This window comes from Oncorhynchus gorbuscha, linkage group LG06, assembly GCF_021184085.1.
Source record: "Oncorhynchus gorbuscha isolate QuinsamMale2020 ecotype Even-year linkage group LG06, OgorEven_v1.0, whole genome shotgun sequence".
NCBI lineage: Eukaryota > Metazoa > Chordata > Actinopteri > Salmoniformes > Salmonidae > Oncorhynchus > Oncorhynchus gorbuscha.
Window position 1 is genome coordinate 10,179,587 of NC_060178.1, and position 14,141 is coordinate 10,193,727.

Genomic DNA, 14,141 nt, shown 5'->3' on the forward strand with positions numbered 1-14,141 from the left:
CTCTCTCAACCTCTGTAGCCTGTTCTCCTTAGCCCTAATGGGTGAACCCCCTCTCTCAACCTCTGTAGCCTGTTCTCCTTAGCCCTAATGGGTGAACCCCCTCTCTCAACCTCTGTAGCCTGTTCTCCTTAGCCCTAATGGGTGAACCCCCTCTCTCAACCTCTGTAGCCTGTTCTCCTTAGCCCTAATGGGTGAACCCCCTCTCTCAACCTCTGTAGCCTGTTCTCCTTAGCCCTAATGGGTGAACCCCCTCTCTCAACCTCTGTAGCCTGTTCTCCTTAGCCCTTCTGGGTGAACCCCCTCTCTCAACCTCTGTAGCCTGTTCTCCTTAGCCCTTCTGGGTGAACCCCCTCAACCTCTGTAGCCTGTTCTCCTTAGCCCTAATGGGTGAACCCCCTCTCTCAACCTCTGTAGCCTGTTCTCCTTAGCCCTAATGGGTGAACCCCCTCTCTCAACCTCTGTAGCCTGTTCTCCTTAGCCCTAATGGGTGAACCCCCTCTCTCAACCTCTGTACCCTGTTCTCCTTAGCCCTAATGGGTGAACCCCCTCTCTCAACCTCTGTACCCTGTTCTCCTTAGCCCTAATGGGTGAACCCCCTCTCTCAACCTCTGTAGCCTGTTCTCCTTAGCCCTAATGGGTGAACCCCCTCTCTCAACCTCTGTAGCCTGTTCTCCTTAGCCCTAATGGGGGACCCCCCTCTCTCAACCTCTGTAGCCTGTTCTCCTTAGCCCTAATGGGTGAACCCCCTCTCTCAACCTCTGTAGCCTGTTCTCCTTAGCCCTAATGGGTGAACCCCCTCTCTCAACCTCTGTACCCTGTTCTCCTTAGCCCTAATGGGTGAACCCCCTCTCTCAACCTCTGTACCCTGTTCTCCTTAGCCCTAATGGGTGAACCCCCTCTCTCAACCTCTGTACCATGTTCTCCTTAGCCCTAATGGGTGAACCCCCTCTCTCAACCTCTGTACCCTGTTCTCCTTAGCCCTAATGGGTGAACCCCCTCTCTCAACCTCTGTAGCCTGTTCTCCTTAGCCCTAATGGGTGAACCCCCTCTCTCAACCTCTGTAGCCTGTTCTCCTTAGCCCTAATGGGTGAACCCCCTCTCTCAACCTCTGTAGCCTGTTCTCCTTAGCCCTAATGGGTGAACCCCCTCTCTCAACCTCTGTACCCTGTTCTCCTTAGCCCTAATGGGTGAACCCCCTCTCTCAACCTCTGTAGCCTGTTCTCCATAGCCCTAATCGGTGAACCCCCTCTCTCAACCTCTGTACCCTGTTCTCCTTAGCCCTAATGGGTGAACCCCCTCTCTCAACCTCTGTAGCCTGTTCTCCTTAGCCCTAATGGGTGAACCCCCTCTCTCAACCTCTGTGGCCTGTTCTCCTTAGCCCTTCTGGGTGAACCCCCTCTCTCAACCTCTGTAGCCTGTTCTCCTTCACCACTAGTATTTACCAGACACGGTCTGCTACAGTAGGTGGTTACTACTCAAAATCCCGAGGACATTTGCAGTATTAGGCAAGACTGCCATTCTCGTCTTGTGCACCAGAGGAATAGTCTATAACCCATGGAAATGACATTTACATTTCAATCGTGCTGTAGGGCTAAACTTCAGTGATATGGATTGAATCGAGCTATTACTCACCTCAAAGCATTTTCCCAGTAGCAGATCTACTTACAATACTTAAGTATTCACAACCCTTGACTTTTTCAACATTTTGTCGTGTTACAGCCTGAATTTAAAATGGATTAAATTGAGGGTGTTTTTTTTGTTTTGTCACTAGCCAACATACAATAACCCATAATGTCAAAATGGAATTATGTTTTTCCAAATTATTATAAAATGAAAAGCTGAAATGTCTTGAGTCAATAGGTAATCAACGATGTTGTTATGACAAGTCTAAATAAATTCAGGAGTCAAAATGTGCTTAACAAGTCTCATAAAAAGTTGCATGGACTCATTGTAGCACAACAAACATTTAGAAAAAGTCAAGGTGTGTGAATTCTTTCTGATGTGTCTGTCTCCCGGGAACTCTTTGGAAATACCATGTAGCTTTCCATTTGACAAACAGGTTTTGTTATGTCCTCTGTGCTTTCTCAGATCTCATGATATTTCAAAAGAAAAGAAAAACTCCCTACCATTTATCTGCAGGACACACAACTATTCAACAGATCATTTTTCTCCTTGGTGAGAGAGAGGATACCTCTGACTGCACGGCCCATTAACCTGATACATTTCGTATAAAGAGTGAATATGGGAGCATGGTGAGCCGCTGACAGAACATCGGAGAAAGACCAGGGTGCTCTGCTGCTGTCGACGCTGATACATTGTGTTGTTTAATGTCAAAGACCTGCGATTACTGGATGTGCGTTTATACACACACACACACACACACACACACACACACACACACACACACACACACACACACACACACACACACACACACACACAGAGAGAGAGAGAGGTCTGACGACATTCTCTCCCACTTGCAGTGAGAAAAGTTTTCAGATCTGCATACGTGAAGCTGAGGTCCATGGATAGATTATAACGGACGATAATGTTTCCCTTCTCCCAGACTCGGGGCCTCTCGTCATGTCCACAGTTACACAGCTCCCTGGAGAGACAAACTGGAGATGCTTCTATGAACGTACAATACATTTGGAAAGTATTCAGGCCCCTTGACTTTTTGTTACATTTACATTTACATTTAAGTCATTTAGCAGACGCTCTTATCCAGAGCGACTTACAAATTGGTGCATTCACCTTATGACATCCAGTGGGACAGTCACTTAACAATAGTGCATCTAAAACTTAGGGGGGGTGGGGTGAGAGGGATTACTTAACCTATCCTAGGTATTCCTTAAAGAGGTGGGGTTTCAGGTGTCTCCGGAAGGTGGTGATTGACTCCGCTGTCCTGGCGTCGTGAGGGAGTTTGTTCCACCATTGGGGGGCCAGGGCAGCGAACAGTTTTGACTGGGCTGAGCGGGAGCTGTACTTCCTCAGTGGTAGGGAGGCGAGCAGGCCAGAGGTGGATGAACGCAGTGCCCTTGTTTGGGTGTAGGGCCTGATCAGAGCCTGGAGGTACTGAGGTGCCGTTCCCCTCACAGCTCCGTAGGCAAGCACCATGGTCTTGTAGCGGATGCGAGCTTCAACTGGAAGCCAGTGGGGAGAACGGAGGAGCGGGGTGACGTGAGAGAACTTGGGAAGGTTGAACACCAGACAGGCTGCGGCGTTCTGGATGAGTTGAAGGGGTTTAATGGCACAGGCAGGGAGCCCAGCCAACAGCGAGTTGCAGTAATCCAGACGGGAGATGACAAGTGCCTGGATTAGGACCTGCGCCGCTTCCTGTGTGAGGCAGGGTCGTACTCTGCGGATGTTGTAGAGCATGAACCTACAGGAACGGGCCACCGCCTTGATGTTAGTTGAGAACGACAGGGTGTTGTCCAGGATCACGCCAAGGTTCTTGGCGCTCTGGGAGGAGGACACAATGGAGTTGTCAACCGTGATGGCGAGATCATGGAACGGGCAGTCCTTCCCTGGGAGGAAGAGCAGCTCCGTCTTGCCGAGGTTCAGCTTGAGGTGGTGATCCGTCATCCACGCTGATATGTCTGCCAGACATGCAGAGATGCGATTCGCCACCTGGTCATCAGAAGGGGGAAAGGAGAAGATTAATTGTGTGTCGTCTGCATAGCAATGATAAGAGAGACCATGTGAGGTTATGACAGAGCCAAGTGACTTGGTGTATAGCGAGAATAGGAGAGGGCCAAGAACAGAGCCCTGGGGGACACCAGTGGTGAGAGCGCGTGGTGAGGAGACAGATTCTCGCCACGCCACCTGGTAGGAGCGACCTGTCAGGTAGGACGCAATCCAAGCGTGGGCCGCGCCGGAGATGCCCAACTCGGAGAGGGTGGAGAGGAGGATCTGATGGTTCACAGTATCGAAGGCAGCCGATAGATCTAGAAGGATGAGAGCAGAGGAGAGAGAGTTAGCTTTAGCAGTGCGGAGCGCCTCCGTGATACAGAGGAGAGCAGTCTCAGTTGAATGACTAGTCTTGAAACCTGACTGATTTGGATCAAGAAGGTCATTCAGAGAGAGATAGCGGGAGAGCTGGCCAAGGACGGCACGTTCAAGAGTTTTGGAGAGAAAAGAAAGAAGGGATACTGGTCTGTAATTGTTGACATCGGAGGGATCGAGTGTAGGTTTTTTCAGAAGGGGTGCAACTCTCGCTCTCTTGAAGACGGAAGGGACGTAGCCAACGGTCAGGGATGAGTTGATGAGCGAGGTGAGGTAAGGGAGAAGGTCTCCGGAAATGGTCTGGAGAAGAGAGGAGGGGATAGGGTCAAGCGGGCAGGTTGTTGGGCGGCCGGCCGTCACAAGACGCGAGATTTCATCTGGAGAGAGAGGGGAGAAAGAGGTCAGAGCACAGGGTAGGGCAGTGTGAGCAGAACCAGCGGTGTCGTTTGACTTAGCAAACGAGGATCGGATGTCGTCGACCTTCTTTTCAAAATGGTTGACGAAGTCATCTGCAGAGAGGGAGGAGGGGGGAGGGGGCGGAGGATTCAGGAGGGAGGAGAAGGTGGCAAAGAGCTTCCTAGGGTTAGAGGCAGATGCTTGGAATTTAGCGTGGTAGAAAGTGGCTTTAGCAGCAGAGACAGAGGAGGAAAATGTAGAGAGGAGGGAGTGAAAGGATGCCAGGTCCGCAGGGAGGCGAGTTTTCCTCCATTTCCGCTCGGCTGCCCGGAGCCCTGTTCTGTGAGCTCGCAATGAGTCATCGAGCCACGGAGCGGGAGGGGAGGACCGAGCCGGCCTGGAGGATAGGGGACATAGAGAGTCAAGGGATGCAGAGAGGGAGGAGAGGAGGGTTGAGGAGGCAGAATCAGGAGATAGGTGGGAGAAGGTTTGAGCGGAGGGAAGAGATGATAGGATGGAAGAGGAGAGAGTAGCGGGGAGAGAGAGCGAAGGTTGGGACGGCGCGATACCATCCGAGTGGGGGCAGTGTGGGAGGTGTTGGATGAGAGCGAGAGGGAAAAGGATACAAGGCAGTGGTCGGAGACTTGGAGGGGAGTTGCAATGAGGTTAGTGGAAGAACAGCATCTAGTAAAGATGAGGTCGAGCGTATTGCCTGCCTTGTGAGTAGGGGGAAGGTGAGAGGGTGAGGTCAAAAGAGGAGAGGAGTGGAAAGAAGGAGGCAGAGAGGAAAGAGTCAAAGGTAGACGTGGGGAGGTTAAAGTCGCCCAGAACTGTGAGAGGTGAGCCGTCCTCAGGAAAGGAGCTTATCAAGGCATCAAGCTCATTGATGAACTCTCCGAGGGAACCTGGAGGGCGATAAATGATAAGGATGTTAAGCTTGAAAGGGCTAGTAACTGTGACAGCATGGAATTCAAAGGAGGCGATAGACAGATGGGTAAGGGGAGAAAGAGAGAATGACCACTTGGGAGAGATGAGGATCCCGGTGCCACCACCCCGCTGACCAGACGCTCTCGGGGTGTGCGAGAACACGTGGGCGGACGAAGAGAGAGCAGTAGGAGTAGCAGTGTTGTCTGTGGTGATCCATGTTTCCGTCAGTGCCAAGAAGTCGAGGGACTGGAGGGAGGCATAGGCTGAGATGAACTCTGCCTTGTTGACCGCAGATTGGCAGTTCCAGAGGCTACCGGAGACCTGGAACTCCACGTGGGTCGTGCGCGCTGGGACCACCAGAGTAGGGTGGCCGCGGCCACGCGGTGAGGAGCGTTTGTATGGTCTGTGCAGAGAGGAGAGAACAGGGATAAACAGACACATAGTTGACAGGCTACAGAAGAGGCTACGCTAATGCAAAGGAGATTGGAATGACAAGTGGACTACACGTCTCGAATGTTCAGAAAGTTAAGCTACGTAGCAAGAATCTTATTGACTAAAATGATTAAAATGATACAGTACTGCTGAAGTAGGCCAGCTGGCAGTGGGTGCGTTGTTGACACTACACTAATCAAGTCGTTCCGTTGAGTGTAATAGTTTCTGCAGTGTTGCTATTCGGGGGCTAGCAGGCTAGCTAGCAGTGTTGTTTACGTTATGTTGCGTTAAAAGAACGACAATAGATGGCTAGCGAACCTAGAAAATCGCTCTAGACTACACAATTATCTTTGATACAAAGACGGCTATGTAGCTAGCTAAGTAGCTAGCTACGATCAAACAAATCAAACCGTTGTGCTGTAATGAAATGAAGTGAAAATGTGATACAACCTGTGAATGCGACCGGGTAGTTGAGTTCTATACAGAAGACGTTGGCTAGCGTTGGCTAGCTGTTGGCTAGCTAGCAGAGTCACCTACGTTAAGGACGACAAATAGCTGGCTAGCTAACCTCGGTAAATTAAGATAATCACTCTAAGACTACACACTCTAAACCTAAACAACACAATTATCTTGGATACGATGATACGATGATACGAAGACAGCAAAGACAGCTATGTAGCTAGCTAACACTAAACTAATCAAGTCGTTCAGTTGAGTGTAATAGTTTCTCCAGTGCAGCTAATCAGTGGACGTTAGCTAGCTGGCTAGTGAAGACTACGTTAGGACGGCGAAATACGATAATTACGCAATTATCTTTGATACAAAGACGGCTATGTAGCTAGCTGAGAAGAAATTGCTAAGATAAGACAAATCAAACCGTTGTGATATAATGAAATATAATGAAAAAGTTATACTACCCGTTGGAGCGACGTGCAGATGCGACCACTCGCTCCAACCGGAACAACCTTATTCTAAAATTGATTAAATCTCTTTTTCCCCCTCATAAATCTACACACGATACCCCATAATGACAATTTATAAAAAATACTCTATTTAAATATCACATTTACATAAGTATTCATACCTTTTACTCAGTACTTTGTTGAAGCATCTTTGGCAGCGATTGCAGCCTTCAGTCTTCTTGGGTATGACGCTACAAGCTTGACACACCTTTATTTGGGGAGTTTCTCCCATTTTTCTCTGCATATCCTGTCAAGCTCTGTCAGGTTGGATGGTGAGCGTCTCTGCACAGCTATTTTCAGGTCTCTCCAGAGAGGTTCAATTGGGTTCAAGTCCTGGCTCTACCTCAAGCCTGACATCCCAAAGCCACTCCTGTGTTGTCTTGGCTGTGTGCTGTGTCCTGTTGGAAGGTGAACCTTCACCCCAGTCTGAGGTCCTGAGCACTCTGGAGCAAGTTTTCCTCAAGGATCTCTGTACTTTGCTCCGTTCATCTTTCCCTTAATCCTGAGTAGTCTCCCAGTCCCTGCCGCTGAAAGACATCCCCACAGCATGATGCTGCCACCGCCATGCTTCACCGTAGGGATGGTACCAGGTTTCCTCCAGGCGTGACTCTTGGCCTTCAGGCCAAAGAGTTACATATGGGTTTCATCAGACCAGAGAATCTTGTTTCTCATGGTCTGAGAGTCTTTAGTGCCTTTTGACAAACTCCAAGTGGGCTGGCATGTGCCTTTTACTGAGGAGTGGCTTCCATCTGGCTACTCTACCATAAAGCCTGATTGGTAGAGTGCTGCAGAGATGGTTGTCCTTCTGAAAGGTTCTCCCATCTCCACAGAGGAACTCTGGGGCTCTGTCAGAGTGACCATTGGGTTCTTGGTCACCTCCCTGACCAAGGCCCTTTTCCCCGATTGCTCAGTTTGGACGGGAGGCCAGCTCTAGGAAGAGTCTTGGTGGTTCCAAACTTCTTCCATTTGAGAATTATGGCGGCCACTGTGTTCTTGAACCTTCAATGCTGCAGTCATTTTTTTGGTACCCTTCCCCAGATCTGTGCCTCAACACAATCCTGTCTCGTAGCTCTACAGACATTTCCTTTGACCTCATGGCTTGGTCTTCGCTCTGACATGCACTGTCAACTGTGGGACCTTATATAGACAGGTGTGCGCCTTTTCAAATCATGTCCAATCAATTCAATTTACCACAGGTGGACTCCAACCAAGTTTTAGAACCATCTCAAGGATGATCAATGGGAACAGGATGCACCTGAGCTCAATTTCAAGTGCATGTATATAAGGAATTTCAGATTTTTACTTTGAATACATTTGAAAAAATTTCCAAGAACCTGTTTTTTGCTTTTACACACAATTGGGTATTGTGATGTCATTATGGGGTATTGTGATGTCATTATGGGGTATTGTGTGTAGATTGATGAGAGGAAAAAAAATATTTGATCCATTTTAGCATAAGGCTGTAACATAACAAAATGTGGAAAAAGTCAAGGGGTCTGAATACTTTCTGTACTTTCTGAATGCACTGTATATCTGCTTGTCGGGAGGTAAATCCACAGTTAAATCTAGGGGTTGATTTGGGACAATTGACAGTTGATTTGGGATTTGATTCTGTGCCATTAAACCCCTACAACTCATCCAGAACGCCGCAGCCCGTCTAGTGTTCAACCTTCCCAAGTTCTCTCACGTCACCCCGCTCCTCCGCTCTCTCCACTGGCTTCCAGTTGAAGCTCGCATCCGCTACAAGACCATGGTGCTTGCCTACGGAGCTGTGAGGGGAACGGCACCTCAGTACCTCCAGGCTCTGATCAGGCCCTACACCCAAATAAGGGCACTGCGTTCATCCACCTCTGGCCTGCTCGCCTCCCTACCACTGAGGAAGTACAGTTCCCGCTCAGCCCAGTCAAAACTGTTCGCTGCTCTGGCTCCCCAATGGTGGAACAAACTCCCTCACGACGCCAGGACAGCGGAGTCAATCACCACCTTCCGGAGACACCTGAAACCCCACCTCTTTAAGGAATACCTAGGATAGGATAAAGTAATCCTTCTCACCCCCCCCATCCCCCTTAAAATATTTAGATGCACTATTGTAAAGTGGCTGTTCCACTGATGTCATAAGGTGAATGCACCAATTTGTAAGTCGCTCTGGATAAGAGCGTCTGCTAAATGACTTAAATGTAATGTAAATGTATTTGGGATTGGGCAACTGTGTAAACCGGGGTTGATTTTGGATTGGGCAACTAGCTGGTGTGTTGAGGCGACTATGAAGGACTTGGAAGGTTGTGTGTGATTTGGTACTTGGATCCACCTTGGCTTTTCTGTAGGAACTCCTGGTAGGAACTCCTGGTAGGAACTCCTGGTAGGAACCCCTGGTAGGAACTCCAGGTAGGAACTCCTGGTAGGAACTCCTGGTAGGAACCCCTGGTAGGAACTCCAGGTAGGAATCACTGGTAGGAACTCCAGGTAGGAATCCCTGGTAGGAATTCCTGGTAGGAACTCCAGGTAGGAATCACTGGTAGGAACTCCAGGTAGGTATCACTGGTAGGAACTCCAGGTAGGAATCCCTGGTAGGAATTCCTGGTAGGAACTCCAGGTAGGAATCACTGGTAGGAACTCCAGGTAGGTATCACTGGTAGGAACTCCAGGTAGGAACCCCAGGTAGGAACCCCTGTTAGGAACTCCCGGTGGGAACCCCTGGTAGGAACTCCTGGTGGGAACTCCTGGTAGGAACTGGTAGGAACTCCTGGTGGGAACTCCTGGTGGGAACTCCTGGTAGGAACCTCTGGTAGGAATCCCTGGTAGGAATCCCTGGTAGGCCTTAGATCAGTCCCAGAGGAACCCCTGGTAGGAACCCCTGATATGAACCCCTGGTAGGCCTTAGATCAGTGCCAGGGGAACCCCTGATATGAACCCCTGGTAGGCCTTAGATCAGTCCCAGAGGAACCCCTGGTAGGAACCCCTGGTAGGAATCCCTGTTAGGCCTAAGAGCAGTCCCAGAGGGTAGTTAGTCTAATGATCAACATGCTATTCCCCATCTGGATCCAAATGACTGTTAAAGTGTGTGTGTATACATGCATGGATGGAGGGAGTCTGACTGGGACATTCCTGTCTGATGGCTGCTGGGGCTCAGTGGACAGTCTTCATGAACTGTGTAAACCGGGGATGATTTTGGATTGGGCAACTAGCTGGTGTGTTGAGGCGACTATGAAGGACTTGGAAGGTTGTGTGTGATTTGGTACTTGGATCCACCTTGGCTTTTCTGTAGGAACTCCTGGTAGGAACTCCTGGAAGGAACCCCTTGTAGGAACTCCTGGTAGGAACTCCTGGTGGGAACTCCTGGTAGGAACTCCTGGTGGGAACTCCTGGTAGGAACTCCTGGTAGGAACTCCTGGTGGGAACTCCTGGTAGGAACTCCTGGTGGGAACTCCTGGTAGGAACCTCTGGTAGGAATCCCTGGTAGGCCTTAGATCAGTCCCAGAGGAACCCCTGGTAGGAACCCCTGGTAGGCCTTAGATCAGTGCCAGGGGAACCCCTGATATGAACCCCTGGTAGGCCTTAGATCAGTCCCAGAGGAACCCCTGGTAGGAACCCCTGGTAGGAATCCCTGTTAGGCCTAAGAGCAGTCCCAGAGGGTAGTTAGTCTAATGATCAACATGCTATTCCCCATCTGGATCCAAATGACTGTTAAAGTGTGTGTGTATACATGCATGCTTGCGTGAGAATATGTGTGTATGACAAAGTGTAAGAGGCTGGGGCTGTGTGTGAGCGGTGATTGGGACAGGGTAGGGTTCCGCACCCCTCCCTCCCTCCTCTCCAGTTGTTGTGCACTGGGAGGGAGTCTGACTGGGACATTCCTGTCTGATGGCTGCTGGGGCTCAGTGGACAGTCTTCATGAACTTCTCCCCAGGGAGAGCGTTCGGGGGAGAGCAGAGCAAGCGGAGGGCATCTACCCATCCACGGGTGGAGGATAGATGCCTGGATGGATCTGTTTGTGTTCAACCTACTTTTTCCACTCTATATAAGACCTGACCAAAATACTAGACACTGCCCACTATTCACAGGCCAGACCCAGGGCTGAATACCATTGGGGCCAAATATGCTCCAAAACCGCTGCCCAAGCAAACAGTGAAGCGTAGGAAAATACAATGTGTGCTGCAGCCAATGTGGCCCTTGGGTGTAATGTGCTGTAGAGCCAGGGTCCACATATGGAAGTACAACCTTGTCTGTGGGTTAACTGTATCTATTGAGACAATAACTGAACTGAGATCCGGGTTTGTGTTTGTGTTGACCAATATAGTGGTATCTGGCTGTAGCCAGGGCCAATGGATAGAGGCAGTGAGAGGCTTGGAGATGGCAAATCTGCTGGCTGAGCATATGGAAGTCTCGAATCTGCTTCTAACACTTCCCTGGAGTCCTGTCAGTCTCTAGCACTCCCTGGAGTCCCGTCAGTCTCTAGCACTCCCTGGAGTCCCGTCAGTCTCTAGCACTCCCTGGAGTCCCGTCAGTCTCTAGCACTCCATGGAGTCCTGTCAGTCTCTAGCACTCCCTGGAGTCCCGTCAGTCTCTAGCACTCCGTGGAGTCCCGTCAGTCTCTAGCACTCTCTGGAGTCCCGTCAGTCTCTAGCACTCCCTGGAGGCCTGTCAGTCTCTAGCACTCCATGGAGTCCTGTCAGTCTCTAACTTTCCCTGTAGTCCCGTCAGTCTCTAACACTCCCTGGAGTCCCATCAGTCTCTAGCACTCCCTGGAGTCCTGTCAGTCTCTAGCACTCCCTGGAGTCCCGTCAGTCTCTAGCACTCCGTGGAGTCCCGTCAGTCTCTAGCACTCCCTGGAGTCCCGTCAGTCTCTAGCACTCCCTGGAGTCCCGTCAGTCTCTAGCACTCTGTGGAGTCCCGTCAGTCTCTAGCACTCCCTGGAGTCCCGTCAGTCTCTAGCACTCCCTGGAGTCCCGTCAGTCTCTAGCACTCCCTGGAGTCCCGTCAGTCTCTAACTTTCCCTGGAGGCATGTCAGTCTCTAACTTTCCCTGGAGTCCTGTCAGTCTCTAACTTTCCCTGGAGTCCCGTCAGTGTCTAACACTCCCCAGAATCCCGTCAGTCTCTAACACTCCCCGGAATACTGTCAGTCTCTATCTTTCCCCGGAATCCCGTCAGTCTCTAGCACTCCCTGGAGTCCTGTCAGACTCTAACTTTCCCTGGAGGCCTGTCAGTCTCTAACTTTCCCTGGAATCCTGTCAGTCTCTAACTTTCCCCGGAATCCCGTCAGTCTCTAACACTCCTGGAATCCCGTCAGTCTCTAGCACTTGCTGGAGTCCTGTCAGTCTCTAACTTTCCCTGGAGTCCTGTCAGTCTCTAACTTTCCCTGGAGTCCTGTCAGTCTCTAACTTTCCCTGGAGTCTTGTCAGTCTCTAACTTTCCCTGGAGTCCTGTCAGTCTCTAACTTTCCCCGGAATCCCGTCAGTCTCTAACACTCCTGGAATCCCGTCAGTCTCTAGCACTTGCTGGAGTCCTGTCAGTCTCTAACTTTCCCTGGAGTCCTGTCAGTCTCTAACTTTCCCTGGAGTCCTGTCAGTCTCTAACTTTCCCTGGAGTCTTGTCAGTCTCTAACTTTCCCTGGAGTCCTGTCAGTCTCTAACTTTCCCTGGAGTCCTATCAGTCTCTAACTTTCCCTGGAATCCCGTCAGTCTCTAACACTCCCTGGAATCCCGTCAATCTCTAACACTCTCTGGAATCCCGTCAGTCTCTAGCACTTGCTGGAGTCCTGTCAGTCTCTAAAACGTCCCCGTCAGTCTCTGGAATATTCTTCCAGGGACCTTTGCTCGGCTCAGTCTGTCTGTAAGAGATGAGGCAGTGGTGAAAGAGACAGTGTATGACAAATGAAATGACTTGACAATGAAATGACAACAAGCAGTGCAGAAACACTGCACCAGAAAGAACCAAGTAGCTTGAATTGTTTGACATCTAGGAACAATTTCTATGAATGTCTGACAGGTAGGCCCACACATCAGTATCTCGAGTTAAGATTCATTTGTGAAAGAAAAACAAATATCTACCTGTGAACTAAAGAAGTAACCCAAATCGTGGGGCGACAGGTTCAGTTTTATTGTTGGTTTACGGCCTCCTTACTTTTCCTCAGTGTCAGCATCAGTTCAGAACGCAGCATGAGTTCCACATTTCCTTATCCCCCTGTAAGCTGGCCTCAAAGTAAATCTGGTCTAGGATCAGTATCATAGGGGCACTTGAACTAATTTAGAGTGAAGGGTTGTATAATGGAGGATTTTCTACTTAAAAGTAGCCTGCTGGTAAACTATTCCCAGATAAGCCAGTCCACCATCAGTGTAAAGACCACGGGGCCAGCAGGGGGGGGGCTCCATGAAATATATACCACGATGATAAAGTTATTGAGTCGATTGGCACAAGTGCAATGGACACACACAGCCTAGTATTTCCTTACTGTACAATGTCATGGTTCTTTACTAAACATATCAAATGCAATACAATCCTGGCTCTAAGGAATACTGCAAACACACTGGCACTAAGGAATACTGCAAATACACTGGCTCTAAGGAATACTGCAAACACACTGGCTCTAAGGAATACTGCAAACACACTGGCACTAAGGAATACTGCAAACACACTGGCTCTAAGGAATACTGCAAAGACACTGGCACTAAGGAATTCTGCAAACACACTGGCACTAAGGAATACTGCAAACACACTGGCACTAAGTTATACTGCAAACACACTGGCACTAAGGAATACTGCAAACACACTGACACTAAGGAATACTGCAAACACACTGACACTAAGGAATACTGCAAACACACTGACACTAAGGAATACTGCAAACACACTGGCACTAAGGAATACTGCAAACACACTGGCACTAAGGAATACTGCAAACACACTGGCACTAAGGAATACTGCAAACACACTGTCATGCAGGTGAAAGAGGACCCAAAAGCGACTAAACAGAAACAGAGTTTATTCAAGTCCAAACAGGGAATAACAGAAATCCTCTAGTCTGTAGAGGGGAATAACAAGAGAAGCGGCCACAGACTGCAGGTCGCTTCGGGTAGGCGCAGGCCGTAGTTGACAGAGACACCTGCTCACACGCAGCATCTGATGAAGGCAAAAAACACGACAGGACAGGGCGATACACAATCACAGCAAAAACACGACAGGACAGGGCGATACGCAATCACAGCATGGTGAATACTAAACAAGGAACCGACGGGACAGGAACGGAACACAAAGGAATAAATAGGGACTCTAATCAGGGGAAAGGATCGGGAACAGGTGTGGGAAGACTAAATGATGATTAGGGGAATAGGAACAGCTGGGAGCAGGAACGGAACGATAGAGAGAAGAGAGAGCGAGAGAGTGAGAGAGGGAGGGGGAGAGAGAGGGATAGAAAGAGGGAA

The 14,141-nt window shown here is 49.6% G+C and overlaps 1 protein-coding gene across 1 annotated transcript in view; it reads right to left on the minus strand.

Moving 5' to 3' along the window:
- Window positions 1-9,257: 9,257 nt before the first annotated feature.
- LOC124037387 (dynein heavy chain-like) overlaps window positions 9,258-14,141 on the minus strand; it is a 79,395-nt gene continuing 74,511 nt past the window's right edge. Inside the window, exons 4-5 of the mRNA XM_046352090.1 lie at window positions 9,962-10,175; window positions 9,258-9,517 (exon numbers count right to left, since the gene is read on the minus strand). Of these exons, the coding sequence (XP_046208046.1) occupies window positions 9,258-9,517; window positions 9,962-10,175 (474 nt within the window). The remainder of the gene's footprint in view (window positions 9,518-9,961; window positions 10,176-14,141) is intronic.